Genomic DNA, 20,793 nt, shown 5'->3' with positions numbered 1-20,793 from the left:
CTAATGTTAAATTGCACTGTATATCAGACCTTCATTAATATAATTGCTGTTTTATGAGTTTTTATTTTTATCCCTAAGTTATTTACTTTCATTTTACTTTTAATTTGAATTATTTGTATTGATTAAATGATTTCTGGCTTGGCAAATAAAAGCACAAACAGAAGCATTATTAGTTAACAAAATTAATAATTGAAGATCAGACTTCCATTACTGAAAGCTTTGAGCTGCTTCAAACATATGTCTATGTACACCCTGAGGAGTTTCTCTCCACAGTTGCCCCGCCCTCTAGTGGTAGTTACAAGAATGCCATTTTGTAGTCCCCTGCACAGGAAATGCCTGTTCTTACTTCAGTTACCACAATCCTTTTACAGGAAGTTAGGTGTGGTCTTTGAAGGAGAATTAAAAAAAAAAAAAAATGAAAAAAAGCATGATGGAATTTTATCTGCAGTCTTCTTGATGCCAGTTTATCAATCCCAAAATCTGAGTATAAAAGATTCTGCAGGGGTAATGTTTTAATATTCTTATTATGCTTGTTCTCTGTGATGCTTCTGTATCTTTACAGTAGAATCCTTGGGGGAATCAGCAGAGGACCACTTTCATTTTGAACCTGCTGACTGCATGTGTTAGCATGTCTCTTTTATTAGAACATCCAGGCATGGCAGTTCTCTGCTTGCACACTCCGGGAAGGGACTGCCATGCCTGTCTCCAGGCAAAAGGGTCTCTGGGGCTGGGTGAGGAAGATGAGGGCTGTTTGGAGGCACCGTGATACTGAAGGCAGTCTGCTGGCTGGGGGCTGAAAGGTCCTACCTAGTCTACTTCGAAAACGAATGTGGAGACGGTACCGTAGCTTATGTTATTTTTAATGTCCCTGTTTTATCTGGCGCATGCTACAGAAATTACCCAGATATTAAGGAATTATACTCTTAGAAAATGCACTTCATAATAACTGGCAATTCTCATTCCTGTACAGTGGGGTTAAAATGGATTGACATTTTTTAAAAGAGGGGAAAATAGATAAATTATTGAATACAGATGACATCCCGGTGTCAAGATTTTGGTTGTATTATTTTAAAAAGCATAGACACTCCTGCCACTGATTGAGAGGTCACATTCGGTGTGATTGGTGTGCTCTGTTGGGTTATATATGTTAATCCAGCCAAATGTGATTAGAATACAGTAAAACTTCATTTATGGTATTGCAAAGACCAGCCGAATAGGAGTTTGCTTAAAGGATAAACTATCTTCAACTTACTGTTGTTTTTCAAGTCCAAAGCTGCTCTGTACCTTTTATGAAATGGGCACTATTTGAGAAAATGGGCTTTCTCCAGAGTATTTTCTAAGGCACTGCAAATTTGTTCACTTAGGAAGCAATGATACCAGCTAACAGCAGGTTGCTAAGCCGGGGGTCCTAGCTCCAGACCTCTGACGCGGGTGACTTCCTGCCCAGTTTGGCAGGAGCTGGATCCCTTCCTGTGCAGCTTCTGAGCAGTTCCAAACGCAACTGGGCATCCCCTGCTCCTTCCTGCTCCCTTGCTTTCAAGCAGCATCCACCTATGTTCCCACCGCCTGGCATTTTGGGATCCCCAGAGCTTTTTACCAGGTGCGTGGATTTTGAATAAGCTCTTAGGGGTGGAAAAGTAGGCCAAAAGGAGCATAGAGAAAAAAAATAAAGAGATACGTGCAAGATCCCCGGAGCAGCCCAGGTTCTACAGTTTTGGGTGATGATTCATCTCTTGTTTTGGATCTCTGATATTTTTTCAGAAATGATTTTTTTTTAAAAGATGGCTGCCAAATTATTCACACAAGTGAAACAGCAAGCACAAACCAGTATCCTCCATTTCTGAGTTCTGAATTGAATATTTCTCCTTAAAACATTTTGGAAGAGGGAGAGAAGATTACCTCATAGACATCTACTGAATATGTAAGATAGATCTCCAGGCGAGCAAGTGAATACATGCAGAGCATTCCCTGGGTGCCAAATACAGCTGCCTTAGTAAAATATTGTTACATCTAGCTTGGTTTATATGTTTCGTGTCAATATCATGTAATTGCCAGTCACCTTTTCCCCTAATGGCTATTGCTTTCTCCCTGTGTGTGTGTGTCTCTTGTTTCCATAGCACTTTCTTCTGCAAGGAGCTAAACAGTGACTGAAGCAGGATGAAAAGATGGCACAGTCAGTGCTGGTACCGCCAGGACCTGACAGCTTCCGCTTCTTTACCAGGGAGTCCCTTGCTGCTATTGAACAACGCATCGCAGAAGAGAAAGCGAAGAGACCCAAGCAAGAGCGCAAGGATGAGGATGATGAAAATGGCCCAAAGCCCAATAGTGACTTGGAAGCAGGAAAATCCCTTCCATTTATTTATGGGGACATCCCTCCTGAGATGGTGTCAGAGCCCCTGGAGGACCTGGACCCGTACTACATCAATAAGAAAGTGAGTTCTTGATCAAGTGCCCTTGACTCCCCCTACTTCCTAATTGGGTCTGGGCTCTCCCCAGGGATGTCTGGTAAAGAACACTGGGTCTCTTCCTCTCTGGGTCAGGTAGAAGTAGGATGCTGGGTGGGCCTGCCCGTGGAATGACCTTATTATCCTAGAAGTGTCTTGGAAGCACTCATTGGAACCTACATTCTCAGAGCAGGCAGAGAACTAAAGAAGCATTCTGCAGAGTGGGAACTGAGGAAGGGCAAAGGCTGTCACCCTACAGTGTGGTGAAGCAGAAAGTGAAAAGGAGTCATTGTTTCATATGCGTGTTTTATACAGGTGGGGCAAAAGTGGGTTCATGGTTGCTCATATAGAAAAAAAAATACAATCTATACTAATAAAAGGGTAATATGCTAATTAGACTGGGAGACCTTCCAGGAGACCTTCTGGATGTTCTTCTGGACAAAGCCATGGTGGCGGGACTGAGGTAGAGGGGGTTAGAGGCCAAGAGGGGAGGGCAGCTGTGGGTGATCAGGCTGGTAGGGGGCAGGGCCGTTGGGGATAAGCAGACAAGCAGGGGGACAAGTAGGGGGGCAAGCAGGCCATCAGTGGGGGTCAGTTGGAGGTGATCAGGACAGCGGGGGGGGCAGTTAGGAGTGAGCAGGCCAGCAGGGGGGCAGTTGGGGGAGAGCAGGCCAGTGGGGAGGGGAGGTGGGGGCAAGCAGGCCAGCAGGGGGGGGCAGTTGGAGGTGATCAGGTTGACAGGGGGCATTTGGGGTCAAGCAGGTTGGCGGTGGGGGGCAGTTGGGGGCGAGCAGGCTGGCAGGCAGAGCAGTTAGGGGCAATCAGGCAGGCAGGCAGGCAGGTGAGTGGTTAGGAGCCAGCAGTCCCAAATTGTGAGAGGGATATCTGACTCTCGTTTTAGGCCTGATCCCTGTAAACCGGCAGTAGGACATCCTTCGAGGGGTTCCTTCGAGAGGGTGCAGGCTGGGCTGAGGAACACCCCCTCCCCAGTGCACGAATTTCGTGCACCGGGCCACTAGTAATTAATACATGATAATACAAGAATAAACTTTGTGTTTGGTGTACTCACAGCTGTAAACCTACTTTTGCCCCACCCTGCATTTCCAGGAGTAGTGTCTAAATGCCTCTTTATGATATTAAGCTCTATATAAGGTACTTGGCTTTTCAGCAGGTTTACACCTTCATGCCATAGACTTTGCCCTTTCCAAGTGCCCATAAAAGAATGTTATCCAAAAATACACTTGGAAAACCCTGAAGTTCTTTTGAATTTATTTTTTTTTAATGAAGAAGTAATCACAGCTTCCTTTCATGTGTTTCATGAATTATAATTACAGTTTAAAATACTGGTATCAAAACTTGATAAAGATGCTTAGACTTCCTATGGCATTGACTACAATTTTTTTTTTATTTTCTTTAAATCTTCATGTCATGTACTGATTTATGAGGATTTACAGTGCTCACAGAAAAAAAGCATCTATCGTGATGTCATATGTTGGTAATTAGTGTGTTGCTACATTATATTATAAGGCTATGTGTCTAAAGAATGGTCTCCCCTTTCTCTTCAAATGTCCTGGCTGCGTATTCTAAATCCTGCATTGTATGTTGTGCTTTTTCTTTTTCAGACGTTCATAGTATTGAATAAAGGGAAAGCGATCTCTCGGTTCAGTGCCACCTCTGCCCTGTACATTTTAACTCCCTTCAATCCCATTAGAAAACTAGCTATTAAGATTTTGGTACATTCATATCCTTTTTTCAAATAGTCACTTGATGTGACTTTGCTTTTTGACCGAATTATTGAGCTGGGATATTATTTTCTTAAAAATATATGTGGTTGGTTGGCCATGTTATATGCGTTTTCTTTCCTCTTACTTAACAGTTAGCATATTACAAAATAGGGTCATAGGTAAGTGAAACAGTTTTCTTATCTTCTAAGTGTCTCTCCTCTCCCTGACACACTACTTCCTTCTTTCCTCCTCTGCTCCCCCGAACTGCTTGCTGCATTAGACAATTCTTTATGAATTTTGACCATATTGCCAAGTTCTCCTATTACATGCCTTCCTCTTCAGATTTTACAATGTTATGTAACGGGTCAACTTCATGAGCTAATTTTGTTTACTGCTTCTACTTTTGGAAAATATAGACCTAATCTTAGTCACACAATTTCATTTCTTTTTTTTTTTTGGCCTAAATTTTATTATTTTCTGTTTTTCGTTTTAACATTTGAAAGCTTTGGGTTGGTAAGTGCTTAAAATTGTGACTGTGTACATATTAGCCTTTCAGTGTTTCTTCAAATTCAATTCCCGACAGTATTCCCAGTGATTTTCTATTTTCCTTTCCTTTTTTCCTTCCTTCCTTTGTTTCTTTCTTTTCTTTCGGTCACTTGTTCTTATGTTCTATTCAAGTCACAGATCCTGAGGTACTGTCTCTCTCCAAAGGATTAATGCCTGTCTACCCTTTACATTCTCATTTTATTCTTTGTTCTCCTTATTGAAGCAGCTACTACTTCCTAGAAATGGGATGATGACACTTCGGTGAGAAATGGTCATTTGATTTACTCCTGGAAGTCACATAGAGTAGTTGTGAATGATGAGCTTTATTCCAGGGAGGGGCTAGGGGTCTGCCTGACAGCCAGCCTTGGAAGCAAAGGTTTGGAGGACTGGGCAATGCCACGCAGGGGCAGTTAGAGAAAAAACATGGAAGCATTGGGATGATGACTGACATGAATCAGGAGCCAGAGGTAAGGTTCCTGAAGGGGAAACTGAAATTTAAGCAGAGCCTCAGCCAGGACAACGTTTCATGTTGCATCTTCTTTAGAAGAGCCTTGCCTGGGGTTCCATGGCATGGCCAGCCCAGGACCTGGCTGTAAGACTTGCAGTAGAAAAGCTTGCTGCCCCTAGCAGGCCTAAATAATATTTGAAGTAAATCAAGTGCAGAAGTCAGGAGACGGGATAAGCTTAGTACCAGGGAATCTGTTTCAGTGCTTGGTGGAGAGGCTGTCAGTCATGTCCCCAGATTTGCTCAGCATTGGGGTAAATGATTTCTTCAGAAGCATGGCCTTTTGGAAGTCAGTCTCCTTCAATCTCTAGTTCATTCCCCTCTCTCTCCCTCAAAGTTTTGTATAGCCATCAGCATATTTTAATTTGATGTTTTTATATTTTAAGATTTAATCATGTCTTTGGAATTATGTAAAGCAGTGTGTTTCCTTATTTTTTTTCAAGTAAGATAACCCAGGTGTACAAGGAGCAAAAAAAAGTCTTTGACTTAGCATTAGGAATGAGTAATAAAGTTTAGATTTAGATTTGGGTCTCCTCAATTATAAATTATGCTCTATTATTATGTTTCAAGTATTTATAATCTGTGCACTGAATACAACTTTTTATAAATTATTTATTATATCCTATATAATAAAAGGCTAATATGCAAATTGACCTAACGGCAAAATGACGGGTCACTTTGACGTCCCCTGACCACCAAGAGGCAGACGCTCAACAGGAGCTGCCCCCTGGTGGTCAGTGCACCAGAAGCCCGGCTCACAGCTGGCGAGCACAGCGGCAGGGACAGGAGCTTCTCCTGCCTCCATGGCAGCACTAAGGGTCCCCCAAGGGCTACTGGACTGTGAGAAGGTGCAGGCCTGGCTGAGGGATTCTCCACCCTCCCCCCAAGTGCACAAATTTTGTGCACTGGGCCTCTAGTTTCTCAAAGAATTTTATACCCTTGATATCAACATTATCTCTACATGTAATTATGTGAAAATGAAGATTTACGCTAGAGCTTTATTCAGAGTAGAAACTGTAGAGTATGTGTTGAATAAATAAGTAACCAATGAATTACAGGTTAGAGAATCAGATGCAAAGTAACAAAATGGAAGGTTTAAATAGGTTAGGAAAATCTATTTTGTTCTGAATCTGAATGATGAGATGGAATTAAAAAAGCCTAATATTAAAGAAAAAGGCAGCTTTTTGTTTTTTAAAAATTTACATGGAGATTTTTGAGAATGTCATGAAAGCAATAATTTCCACTCAAAAAAAATCCTAGAAGGTTAGGGAACCCATGAATTTTAATTTCTGACCCTCCAGAAAGGGAAATTCCAAGTGGTAGAGGAGGAGGGCAGTTTCAGAACCTCTGACCAGAGAATCAGGCCATTGAGGACATAGTTTATGGTGATTGCGCTCTAGGAATCAAGGTACAGCTTGAATTTGTGGGTTTGCACTTGCTTCAAAAAAAACAAAACAAAAAACAAAAACAAAAAAAAACACAAAACAAAACAAACAAAAAAAACCCTAAGGGGCAAAGTTGTTAGATGGCCTGCAGTCATGCAAGTTGAAATGTGAAAGCTACCAGGTAGATCTATTAAGATTTGCCAAAAGGCTGACTCTCCTAGAAGCTTAAAAATTGGCTGATAGCCACAGTTTTCTTCCCATATAGAAAATGTAGATTTTTAAAAATCTCTAATTGCCTATATTAAAATATTATATTTCAAATTACCTCATGCTGGAATAGAGATATAATAAAAGAAAAAGCAGTTGGATAATAGTCTAAGATAGATAAATTCTTTAGTCTTTTGGTGATAATGGTGCACTTGATAAGAGATCCTGGTCCACTTTAGTATATACAATTCTGTACAGTTTCCAAGAGTGTTTCCTAATAGTTTTGTCTTTTATGTTTCGCAATGCAAACCCTAGGCTCAAATCTTGGTTTTCTGACTTCAGGCTCAGTGCCCTTTGCTGTAAGTTAAAAATGCTTAAGGATAGTCACAATGGGTTAAGAGATTATTGTGTATTCATTATCATTAATTTATAAACCAGGAAATGACCATTCAAAATAAAGAAATTTGTATTTTAAATCTAGACTGATACTTCTACTAACAATAAAAATGCCAGCTTGCTTCATAAAGAACTGTTATCTTCATTAGAAGCAGATTAATATCAAATTGGCTCTGTTTCTTGATTTTGGCAGAATAAGTTATACTTACTGTATTTTTGGCAGGGTATATTTTGAAAACTGAAAATGCTTTTGCTGTGCCTGGTATCTTGCTTTAGTAGTTAAATAAAATATGGTTACATTATTTTAGATAGTAAACAAAAATAATCCATATTCCTTAAATTGCCAGAGTTTTAAATGTGTTTCATGTCAGTTTTAACTTAATATGCACTTTTTATTTTATATTCATTACTCATTTAAATGTTGATTTGCCAATAGTTATTGAGTATCTACTATGTGGCAGATGTTCTTCTAGGCATTGGGATGCAACATTGAACAAAACAAAGTCCAGCTCTCATGTAGTTACATTGATGTTTATGTGTGTATTTGAGAGGAGAAAGATAATAAAAATAAATCATATCATCTAGTGATAAGTGCTATTAAAAAATAAAGCAGTATAAAAAGAAGAGTGGTGAGATGATATGGTCAGGAAGCACTCATTTCAAATCTTTTTCAACAAAGATTCAAAGGAAGTGAAGAAGTGAGACATGGGGATTTAAGAGAAATGTGAATGTAAGGGGAATAGCAAATACAAGGACAAATTATGAAGGTGAAGGTGAAACTGGGGTGTTCAAGAATCAGCAAGGAGCCCAGTGTTACTGCAGAAGTCAGAAAGGCAGGGAGTAGAAGGAGATAGGTCAGTGAGAGTGGAGATCAGGGGCTGAAGCTATAGTTCATGGTGAGGACACCAGTTTACTTTTAAGATATGAGAAGAGATGACTGAAGGGTTTTCAACAGAAGAATGTCATGATCTGACTCTCATTTTACAAAGATTGCCCCATCTGCTTCACAGAGTATATGATGCATGGGGGAAAGTGTAGAAGCAAAAAGATAGATTGGGGGCCTACTGCCATAATGAAGTAAAGGGACGATCATGGCGTGGACTATGGTAGAAACAATGAGGATGGCAAAATGTTATCAGAGAGATGTATTTTGCAGAAGAGCTGTCAAGTTTTGCTGAGCAATTGGATGTAGAATATGAGGAAATGAGTAGAGCTAAGGATGAGTCCAAGTGTTTAGTCTGGTCAAGAAAGAAAAATGTAGTTTCTGTTGACTAAGCTTGGGATAACTTCCAGTGAATCAATAATGGTGAGTAAAATCCAGAGCTCTGATTTGAACATTATGTATTTTATTTTTTATTTTTGAGATGCCTATTAGATGTTCATTGGAGTAGTGTAGAGTTCCAGAAAGGATTGGGCTGGAGATATAACTTTGAGAGATATCAGTATATGGATGGTATTAAAAGTCATGACAACGATAACAGATTTTGAAGCTCTCTATTTAGAGATACATATTAAATCAAAAGCATAAAAACTTGACTCTAGTTATTGCTTAATTTGTTTTAAAAGCAAATTATTTATTTGCTTTCCTTGTTAAATGTCTCTCAGGATCTTTAACTTAAGTGTCTTTTTTATTTTTCAAATGATAGTCATGCAATGTGGAAAAAAGTGTTTGAGCATAATGCTTTATTAATTTTGACTTACTGGATAATAACCATTTTTTTCTATTGTTTATTAATAGTGAAGCATATGTATTACTTCATTATAACTAGAGGCGTGGTGCACGAACTCATGCATGGGTGGGGTCCCTTGGCCTGGCGGGTGATAGGGCTGATCTGGACCAAGGGAGGTTGGCTGGCTGCAGGAGGTTAGCTGGCCGTGGGAGTGCACTGACCACCAGGGGGCAGCTTCTGTGTTGAGTGTCTGCCCCCTGGTGGTCAGTGCACATCATAGCTACAGGACAGCTATCCGGTCATCTGGTCATAATGGTCATAATGGTCGCTTAGGCTTTTATATATATAGATAATTCTACCATTATAAAGAGTAAATGTTTTAAGGGTCATAACCATTATGACATAAATTTCATGAGGCTATTAATATCCACCTTATGTTTTTATGTCCTCCCTTTCAAAAAAAAGTATAGAAACTTGTGTGCTCAATATATGTGGAGACAAATTTCATATGCACTTTTGCCCCATATCAATAACTAAATCATTAAAAAGGAAAAATATTTATTTAGTCATAAATGAGTTATAAAATTGATTTTATTTAATAGTCAACTGATACTGTGTGAAATGACAATGATATAATGGTGATCCATACAGACTTTGTCCCTGCCCTCATTAATTATGCATTCTAGTAGAAATAATCAACCTTAAAATTAGTCATTGGAGGAATACTATAAAATGCTACTGGAATAGATTACTGGTATATCTAAAAGGTCAGGTGCTATTGTGAATAACTTTCTACTAGAAATAACTTTTAATCTGAATACTAAAGAAGAAGTATGAGTTAGCTAGAGTGAAGTAGAAAGTGTTTGCAAGTACTGAAGAAGGGGGGGAAGGGATGGCATTTGCAAAGACTTACTTGAGAAAGAGCATATTTTACTAGATGATCTGAAACAATTATAATCAAAGGGACAAGGGAGAGTGCAATGAGGAGTAAATAATACAAAACTAGAGAAATAGACAGGAGTTAAGACCTCCTAAAATCTAGATGATTTAAGACATTTGATCAGGATCCTAAAAATAGTGGACAGCTCTTGAAATTATATTGAATTAAATTTACAAAGGTCATTTTGGCACAATATGCAGAATAGATTTCTTTTATATATGGAAGTATTGCATATGTCTCCTTCTTCCCCCATTGACCTCTCCCAGCTAGCTCCCACCTCCCTGCACTGGCCATCACCCTCTATTGTCTGTGTCCATCTATTATGCTTCTATACATGCATATAAGTCTTTTGGTTGATCTCTTACCTCTCCTCCCACCCTCCCCTGCCTTCCCTCTAAGGTTTGATGGTCTGTTCAATGCTTTTATGTCTCTGTATCTATTTTTATTCATCAGTTTATGTTGTTCATTATATTCCACAAGTGAGTGAGATCATGTGGTACTTATCTTTTTCTGACTGGCTTATTTCACTTAGCTTATTGGCATAATGCTCTCCAGGTCCATCCATGCTGTTGCAAATGGTAAGAGTTCTTTCTTTTTGACAGCAGTGTAGTATTCTATTGTGTAGATGTACCACAGTTTTTTAATGCACACATCTGCTGATGGGCACTTAGGCTGTTTCCAAATCTTAGCTATTATAAATTGTGCTGCTATGAACATAGGAGTGCATATATTCTTTCTGATTAGTGTTTCTGAATTCTTGGGATATATTCCTAGAAGTGGGATTACTGGGTTAAGTTTTTGAGGAAACTCCATACTGTTTTCCACAGTGGCTGCGCCGGTCTGCATTCATACCAGCAGTGCATGAGGGTTCCTTTTTCTCCATGTCCTTGCCAGCACTTGTCATTTGTTGATTTGTTGATGATAGCCATTCTGACAGGTGTGAGGTGGTACCTTACTGTCGTTTTGATTTACATATCTCAGATGATTAGTAACTTTGAGCATTTTTCATGTCTCTTGGCCATCTTTTAAATGTTTTTGAAGTATCAATGAGATACATGAGTACATATACCATATGGACAATCGGATATGTGAAGTTCAGAAGAGAGCTCTAACCTGGAGAGAAATATTTAAGATCAGTGGGTACATAACAGACTTCCATTACTGAATGTTTGTTGATGAACTCTATTAGGATGAATATAGCAGGAGAGGAGGAACTGGCTGAGATATCCTATGTCCTTCTTTTCTTTTTTAAAACTATTTCTATTGATTTCAGAGAGGAAGGGGGAGAGAGAGAGAAAGAGAGAGAGTGAGAGAGAGAGAGAGAGAGAGAGAGAGAGAGATCAATGTTGAGTGAGAATCATTGATTGGCTGCCTCCTGTACATCCCCTACTGAGGACTGGGCCTGCAACCTGGGCATGTGCCCTGACCGGGAATTGAATCGTGACCCCCAGTTCATAAGTTGATGCTCAACCACAGAGACATAATGCTGGGCCCTATAAGCATCCTTCTTTTCAAAAAGGAATTACAACCTTTAAAAAGATACAAGGAAATTGTTGCTCATGAGGCACAGGGGATTGGGACCTCGTGAAGCAAAGGGAAAAGGGCATAATGAAAGGGGAAAGAATCATCCTTATCAAATACTGCTGAGGGAGCAAGTCAAATAACTCAAAATTATCCTTTTATTCTTAGTGACAAAACATGAAGAGTGTGTTTTCTTCAGAAAGAAAAGCTAGTAGACTGAGGAAAAGATAAGCAGCTCTTTTGAGGAGTTTGGCTATGATTGGAGAAAAGAGTTAGGACTAAAAGTAGTTAAAGAGAATTGTGGGTTATAGAAAAGAATTCTCACTTCTTTCTCCCCAAGACAGGAGAGTCATAAGCAAGTTTCTGATGACAGAAAGAGTCCAATAGAGTGGAAGATGGTAATATAAGAAAGAGATTTATGAAGTATTCTGGAAAAGTAGAAGGAGTCCAGGGTATGGATGGAGGAATTGAAAACTTCCCCCATTGAAACAGGAAGGAGAAATGATAGGTCCCACTACAGAAGGTTTGTCCATTTGGGGGTAGGAGTAGAGATATGGCAGACTGATATTATCTCTTCTCTCAGTGAAGTAGGAAATAAAGTTATCAGCTTCAGGTGGGAGGGGAAAAAAGAAGAAGGTTGGAAATCAGGGTAGAGTAGAGAATATTTGAAATTGTCTTTGCAGAGAGTGAGAAATGGAGCTAAGTGGAGAAATTCAGGACTATATTGAGGACCCTTGAGGTTGGAAACCAAGTATTCAGAATGGTGCCAATCTGCCAAGGAGAATTTTATACACTAACAGCAAATCATCCTTAATTTTACCTTATTTTTTGTTTGTTTTCAGCAATAAAGGAAAACTATGTGTCTTCTTTGAAATGGTGTTTTTGTGTGTTCCCTGGTTTGTAGTGCCCTCACGTGGCGGATCCACATCATTCACTTATGGTTGTTTCCATGTGGGTGCCTTTGGACAAGCTGAGAATTAAACATGTGCAATAATATATTGCTAATAATAAAAACAAGAAATCAATCATTGCTTTGACTAAAGCCAGTTGTAGATGCAAAGAAACTTCCTTTATAATTTAGTGAAATATTGGCTACTCACTGTTCTATTTTACCACAATTAAAATCATGTTGATATTTTGTTCAAGTACATAATGTGAAAATTTATAATTAAAATAAAGAGGGAGAAAGATTATGAATAGCAGCGATGTATTCTCTGGCATATTTATAATTGTGTCTAAATTTACATTGGTAAAGGTTGTTGTTTTCATAATTGCAACTGAATCCTCGTGCTTTTTATTAAATATAAAAGAAAGTAATTTCATTATCTGATTACCAAATATTTTCTTAATGAGTTTTGTTATTTTTCAGGAAACTGAAGATCATTGACTCTGTCTATAAAAGCAAAACAAGGGTAGAGTGCAACAAACTAGACATTTTTTATGAGTCATGTTATTTACAATTCAGGAAGTTAGAAAAGCAATTTATTGAGCATTTACTATAAACAAACACATTAAGTGTAGTAGCTTTAACATATTTTAAATAATTAGATCTTCACAGAAATCCTGTAAAATAGTTATTTTTTCTTACTTTTATGGTGAAGTGAACCAAAGCTCAGAAAAATTAACAAGTAGTTTGGCCACAGTTACAAATCGAAGAAATGCCAAAACTAATATCATCCATTTTCTCTTACTGTTCAGAATATTATAACCAATTACAGTGTATTATATACTCCACTTAGAAATGATCTTATTAAAGACATTCTACTAGAGCAGGGGTCCTCAAACTACGGCCCGCGGGCCATGTGCAAATACAAATATTGTATTTGTTCCCGTTTTGTTTTTTTACTTCAAAATAAGATATGTGCAGTGTGCATAGGAATTTGTTCATAGTTTTTTTTAAGCTATAGTCCGGCCCTCCAACTGTCTGAGGGACAGTGAACTGGCCCCCTGTTTAAAAAGTTTGAGGACCCCTGCACTAGAGTGACCCTTAGAATGGAGATACAATGCATTTAATTAATTGCTTGGATTCTGAATTTTTTGTCATGATTTACATACATGCTGATCATGCAGCAGTGGTTGAGTGAGTCGAGTCTGTCATTGAAAAAAGTTAAAATTGTTGAATTATTTGCTAATGAACCCATTGCTTTGCATTTAATCTTTTTAATTACTAAAAAGCACCAAAGTAGCCTCAAAATAGTTAATGACTTGGCTCGGCATGGCCTAGCTATGGGGTCGTTGAATGACAGAAATAGAAAGAACAAACTTCAATAAAGTATAAGGTCTTAAAAGTTCTAAACTTCATGGTAGTGAAAGACATAGCAATGCATGAAAGTGAGATTTTCCATTGAACTTTGTCTTCCTTGACGATACTCTACTTTATTCAATGTGCTCATTATGTGCACCATTCTTACCAACTGTGTATTTATGACAATGAGTAATCCTCCAGACTGGACAAAGAATGTGGAGTAAGTAGAAAATTAAATCTCTCTCTCAATACTCTCATCCCTTTGTATTTCAAACTGTGCATTGAACAGCTTGAGACTTTAGCTTCCTTAACAAATCATACTGGCTCCTCCAATCATGTTAGTGACAATGACTCAAGTTCATTTCAAGCAATAACTTCCTCTAGGACCAAGTTTGCAGTGGTGGTTCACTCAGTAGCTCAAATTATTGAACTGGTCTGACAGCCAATATTTGTAGCCCTTTATCTTCCTTGTGAGTCTCACACTTTTGAAGATCAGTGATCACTAATATCCAATAATAAATATTATACCTATATAATTACACCTAGTTTGTATATTCATTTTCTCATGGCTATTACCTTTCTATGTTTTATTAGTATATATTACATGTATCTTAATAATGCATATTTTATTGAACACCAATGCTTCATTCATTTCTTGGATTACTACCTAATTGCTTCAATCAGACCAAATGCCAGTGTATTACATAATATCTTCATACAGAATCTTATTATTTGGCTTTCAAATTGATGTAGCAAGTACAGTGTTCATTTAGTTATAATCAAAGAGAATGTCTTTCAAAATGTAATATTTTTTCCTGCCTTAAATCTTACCTACACTCTACATTTTAGGGAGACAGACATAGACCCATATAGAAGCCTCTAACTTGTGTCGTGTAAGTCCCTTTTGAGATATGTACATGTAAATCACCTACTATATCTTTAATGTGGGCTTGGCTATTTTTTCTCAGGTACACCTTTACAGGAATTTATACTTTTGAATCACTTGTAAAAATACTTGCAAGGGGCTTTTGTTTAGAAGATTTCACGTTTCTACGGGACCCATGGAATTGGTTGGATTTCACAGTCATTACTTTTGCGTAAGTATTTTAGTACATTTTCCAAGCTGGAAGAATAAATCATTGATGGAAGCCTACACTGTGTTTATCCTTGGCGGCTTCCCTTGTCAGATCAAACATTTTTCATAGTTATCATGCGAATTTGGAATATTTTTCTTCCAATTAAATTATGTACTTTGGAGAAATTAAGGGCTATCATATTTAATTATATGGTTTTGGTTTCAATTAACACTGTAAAACAGTAGTTTCCCAAGTAACAGAGATGATTGATGACAATGCCATTTTTCTCTTAATTGGGAAATCTAATGGCAACACTCATTGAAGTTGAAAAGGTCTTGATGTAAGACCAACATAGACTTAGATTTCCCTAAATTCTGAATAACTCTGGTTTAATTCTACAGGTATATAACAGAATTTGTAAACCTAGGCAATGTTTCAGCTCTTCGAACTTTCAGAGTGTTGAGAGCTTTGAAAACTATTTCTGTAATCCCAGGTAAGAAGAAACTGGTATAAGGTGGTAGGCCCCTTATATCTCCAACTGTTTCTTGTGTTTTGTCACTGTGTTTGTGTGTGAACTCCCTACTGCAGATATGTGACAGAGTTTGTGGACCTGGGTAATGTCTCAGCGTTGAGAACATTCAGAGTTCTCCGAGCATTGAAAACAATTTCAGTCATTCCAGGTGAGAGCTGGGTTAAACACCGAGGCTGAGTTTAGCTGCATTGGTGCGTTGGCTGAGTTTAGCTGCATTTGTGCATAAGCCTTATTGCTTGTCACCTATTGCAAATACAGGTCAATCTGTAATAAAGCAAGAATCGCACATCATATTTTGGATGGACGTGATTCTTTGCTTTTACTAGTTGCTTTCTTTAAAACTGTTCTAAATCAGCCTTTGAGTTTAACAAGTTTTTGCATGAGGCATTTGCAGTAACAGGCTACATGGTCTGCATCCTATAGCATCAAGCTTTCCGCATAGAAGCTAAACTATGAGAAATTCGAACTGATGCAAATTGAACCACTTAGGTCAAAAACTTACCTGCAGGCAAATGAAAGAGCAAGGGATAGCATGAGTGTTGCATGAGGCTGTTTTCAGATGTCTTCCTTTTTTAACCCATACTCAAGCTTATAGAATTCGCAAAAATATAACCTCATAATTCAGTCATTTAAAGGTTTATTACTACTCTATTCATATAGATTTTTTTTTTTCAAAAATCACTGAGAGGTAAGGGAGTAAGACATCTGCAAATAAAAGCAAACTATTTACACAAGGTTAATGTTTAAGCATGAATAGCAAAATCATTTTTCTGCTCTAAGGAGTGTTTGGAAATACACTTTGGTTCATTTCCATTCAGTTTTCTAATGAACATACAAGTTCTGCTTCCATTCATTTTCACCAGCTAGCAGGCTTTTCATGAAAATGTTATTCAATCACAAACATTAAAGTAATATTCTTGGCATTCTGCATGACATCTTTATTTTCCAGGACAAGCTCCTGATGTTTTTGTCAGTCAAGTAGCTGTTAAATAGTACATTTAAATTTCCCCCTCTGATCTTATTTGCAGGCCTGAAGACCATCGTCGGGGCCCTGATCCAGTCTGTGAAGAAGCTCTCTGACGTCATGATCCTGACTGTGTTCTGTCTGAGCGTGTTTGCACTAATAGGACTACAGCTGTTTATGGGCAACCTGCGGAATAAATGCTTGCAATGGCCCCCAGATAATTCTTCCTTTGAAATAAACATCACTTCCTTCTTTAATTATTCATTGGATGGGAACGGTACCGCTTTCAATAGGACAGTGAGCACCTTTAATTGGGATGACTATATTGAGGATGAAAGTAAGCTATACTCTTTTATCCATGAAGTTGTTTAGTCATTCATTTATTAAAAAATACACATAGTGGAAATGACCTCAATTTTTATGTGAACCAAATGACCAGATCAATAGGTACGTGTGAGGCAGAAATTAGATATCTTTTTTCTTATCTGTCAATCAACATGGTAAAAGTTATCATTTGAATGTGTGTTATCTTTTCCTAAATCAGTGTTGAAAGCAATACCACATTAAGCTGTGTTTATTTGGTAGGCATGGATCAGGGGTTTTTAATCATCTTAAATAAATGAGTAGTTTGAATTAATGATGAAATATAATTTCTTACCATTGAAACCACCCCCTCCATCATTTGGTTTTCAAGTCTCATCCTCTCCATGTACAATTAGCTAAACAATTTCCATTGATCCCTTGATTATTAAAACTCCACTGGCACACTAATTCTAAAACCTTTATGGCTTTTAGAACCATATGAAATGTTATCCCTTCTCACACTATATTAATATTTTAACATTAATAATATATTAATAATATTTTAATGTTCTTACAAAGATTATAATGGGGAGATTAAAATTCATTGGATAAATGAATAAATAAAACAAATTACTTTATTATTTGTGAGGTTTTCCATTTATTGATATAATAATAGCACAATGATAATCTTTGCACATAAATATTTCCTCTATCTCTAATTGTTTCCTTCAGGTGGATTTTCATTAATGGAATATTTTTGGTTCAAGAATACGACCAGATTAAGGTTATGGAGACATTGTCAAATTGCTCTTCAGAGAGATCAGACCACTCACTAATATTGTTATAACCATATTTAAAATCTTTTGATAGAAGGAAAAGTGTATCTTCGTGTTCCTAACTATTTATGCAGTAGAATTTAAAAGATATGTTTATTAGTATCATTAGTAAGTTACACATATTTTATATAATGTGAATTATCTTTTGATATTTTTACCCATTATTCCATCAGGTGATAGTATATTTACAAAATTCATATGAACTCTTACTTTATCAAGAATATTAACATTTTTGGCAAATATATTATCCAGCTTCTTTTTCATCTTATTACTTGTTTTTGATGCCCAAGGGATTATGATTTTTTTGGTAACGGTGCCATTAAATTTTTAAATCCTTTTCTATATTTTAGTTTAGAAAAATATTTTGATTTAGAGATAATAAAAATTCACTTAGGTAGTCTACATGTAAAGCAGCCACCTCCATATTCTACATTAAAAAACTCTATATGTCCTTTATATCAGATTAATGGACTTGTTTATAAATCTTTAATCTTTAGAAATCTAGAATTCATTTTTAATATATGTTGTGAGGTAAGGATTAAGACTTTTTTGTTTTGTTTTGTTTGCAAAACAGTGACCCATATTTTCCTGCATAATATATTAGGATATTTCTTGAATACAGACTAAGTATTCCTAAAAACAATCATAAGTTTTTGTTAGGTATTTGTGTATGTGTGTGTGTTTTAATGTGTGCATGTGTGTGTTTATATGTAAATATATAGATACTGCTGTTTATGTATGTGTATGTTTTCTGAGATCATCTTTGCAATTTATTAAAGTTGTATGTAAGGTATTCCATAAGAATAAGAGCTAGATATATTTAGAAAATGTATATCTCCAGAGAAAGAAGTTTATTTTGGTCATTTGAAAGATAGTAATCAAGCCAAAATACAAAGTAAAACACTTATTTACAGTATCATAGAAAGAGCAAATTTCTAAGCCCACTTTTAAAAGGAAATTAACTTAAAATGGGTGGGAGAAAAATGTCTGTATCTATTTGGAGTCCAGGCAAAACGTATTTGTAAAGTAAAATTTTATTTGCATGAAAACATTTAGAAGCAGCAAAGCTTACCTCTCTCTCTCCCCCCCCCCTCTTTTTTTTTTTTTTTTTTTGCCAAGAACACAGCCTTAATTTGGCATCTCTTTTTGAAGTACCTCAAATAATTTGGGTTTGTATTTAGAGTAAATTCTGATATGAGAATGTTAGCATAATTATTCCTTGCAAATTTTTTTAAAACAGATTTTTTAACATTTGTTTAATTTACAATGTTATATTTTGACATATTTTAGTATTCAATGATTATTAAAATATTTTCATTGTCATATAATATTTATTATTTTATTTATTTTGTTATAGTTGAAACATTGTAAGTTTTATTATCTAGGCAGAATGACAGAAATGCTTTGAGGGCTTTTTAATGATTCTTTCTATTCCTCACTCTTTAAATAGGTCACTTTTATTTCTTGGAAGGGCAAAATGATGCTCTGCTTTGTGGCAACAGCTCAGACGCAGGGTAAGTGATATTTCATACTGAGTTTCAGTCCACCTGCTCTATCCACCTCAATAACCTGCCACCCCCCGCCCACCTTGCCCCTGTTTTCTCCGCATTCAAAACTCGCCATAAATTCAGCTTCATGCTGACTCTCAGAATAGCTGGGATAAGTGTAGATTCTCACTTCTTTCACACACTCATATGCAGCAATTATTTTTCCATACTAGATAGCAGGTGATCTTCCAAATTAGTTTGATGAAAAATAGAAAAGCAGTTAATAGAAGCTTACGTTAATAGAATTTATAAGTATGTACTTTTATAAGTGTGATATTTTATCTACTATGCTAATATGGTCTCCATGACTTAAAGGGTACAATATCTGAAGATAAAGTCATTACCTGAGGCATGGTGAGTGTATGTCCCAGATTATTTTAGCAAAGTGGTTAAGAGCATAGACTGGAGAGTTTGCATGGATTCAAACCCTGACTCTAACATATAAAGGCATTTCTCTTTGCCTTATAGTTTCCTTAGGTAATAAAGGGGTATAATAGGAGGGTGACTGTAAAGAATTAAATGGGTTAGTGAATGTACAGCTACTATCGCACTCAATAAGGACTTTTCATTGCTCTTTCTATGGAACGTGATATTGTAGACATTAGTAACTGACACCTGTAGCAAAATTCTCAATGGTTACAGGCTTTGCATTTGACTCATATGATAAAGATTGCACTGCCTTTATTTTCAGATCCCAGGGATCAGTAAAACAGACTGCCTTTAATTCCTTGTCTGTACTGTACGGAATGCTATACATACAATATCCTATTCAATGCCTGTCCATTTGTAAGGCAGGTTCTGTCATTAGGCCCTTCTTACATATGAAGTGTCCAAAGCTGAGCCAGGTTAGGAAACCTGCCCCAGGTCATGTAGCCCAGAAACATCAGGCACAATGAAGAGCCCAGGTCAGCTTCATCATCAAGGTCATGTGAGTCATATGACATCTTCACTATGCAGAACCACTTCCTCCTTTCAACCTCTCCCCACCAACCTTTCCTTCACCTCTTTTCTCACACACACATTTCTGCCTCTAGATATTTTCAGTGAGTGTTTATTTTTTCTCTGCAGACTTATTTTTCTGTTTATGTCCACAAGTCCCCAGAGACTTAATCATAACATGACTGCTTTTATAAATGGGGATGTGATAAATATAACAGTGGCAATGGTGAATCACATAGGAATTCACAAATAAACTTAGCAGATTCTGTTATTATGTAAATCAGTCCAAGGGTGCTGAGTTAAGTGCTGGGTAAAGTGAGAGAAATCTGCTTTCCTCACTGCTGTATAAAATAGGCATTGGCATCTGTCAATCTAGAAGGACAGCCAGCAGACTTGCGGCTACTGACTTCCTCTCTTCGCTTGAACCTAATTTCAGCCAGTGCCCGGAAGGATACATCTGTGTGAAGGCTGGTCGCAACCCCAACTATGGCTACACGAGCTTTGACACCTTTAGCTGGGCCTTCCTGTCCTTATTTCGTCTTATGACACAAGACTTCTGGGAAAACCTTTATCAACTGGTGAGGACAGAAAAAAGCGACTCTTCTGAGAAGCATGAAATACTGAGCTCAATCAGAACTGCTGTAGAATACTTTATCACGTAGAGTGTGAGCTCGTAACATCCCATATCATTTTTAATAAAATATCTCTTCCATTTTGTAGACACTGCGTGCTGCTGGGAAAACATACATGATCTTTTTTGTGCTGGTCATCTTCTTGGGCTCCTTCTACCTGATAAATTTGATCCTGGCTGTGGTGGCCATGGCCTATGAGGAACAGAATCAGGCCACCATGGAAGAGGCAGAGCAGAAAGAGGCTGAATTTCAGCAGATGCTTGAACAGCTAAGAAAACAACAAGAAGAAGCTCAGGTATAGTTAGCAAACATTGAGCTCTTTTGTGTTTGTTAATCTCAATTCTCTATCCCAACCAGTGAAGTCAAGTGGCATGAAGTGAA

At 37.3% G+C, this 20,793-nt stretch overlaps 1 protein-coding gene across 1 annotated transcript in view; it reads left to right on the top strand.

Moving 5' to 3' along the window:
• Positions 1-369: 369 nt before the first annotated feature.
• Positions 370-20,793, top strand: part of SCN2A (sodium voltage-gated channel alpha subunit 2) — a 95,233-nt gene continuing 74,809 nt past the window's right edge. Inside the window, exons 1-10 of the mRNA XM_081096283.1 lie at positions 370-504; positions 2,118-2,432; positions 4,067-4,185; positions 13,714-13,803; positions 14,552-14,680; positions 15,061-15,152; positions 16,220-16,492; positions 18,745-18,808; positions 20,217-20,358; positions 20,501-20,707. Of these exons, the coding sequence (XP_080952409.1) occupies positions 2,166-2,432; positions 4,067-4,185; positions 13,714-13,803; positions 14,552-14,680; positions 15,061-15,152; positions 16,220-16,492; positions 18,745-18,808; positions 20,217-20,358; positions 20,501-20,707 (1,383 nt within the window). The 5' untranslated portion in view covers positions 370-504; positions 2,118-2,165. The remainder of the gene's footprint in view (positions 505-2,117; positions 2,433-4,066; positions 4,186-13,713; positions 13,804-14,551; positions 14,681-15,060; positions 15,153-16,219; positions 16,493-18,744; positions 18,809-20,216; positions 20,359-20,500; positions 20,708-20,793) is intronic.

The sequence above is a fragment of the Myotis nattereri genome, assembly GCF_964212035.1.
Source record: "Myotis nattereri genome assembly, chromosome: 7".
NCBI lineage: Eukaryota > Metazoa > Chordata > Mammalia > Chiroptera > Vespertilionidae > Myotis > Myotis nattereri.
Note: the sequence above shows the minus strand (reverse complement) of the source record. Positions and strands in the feature narration are given on the sequence as shown.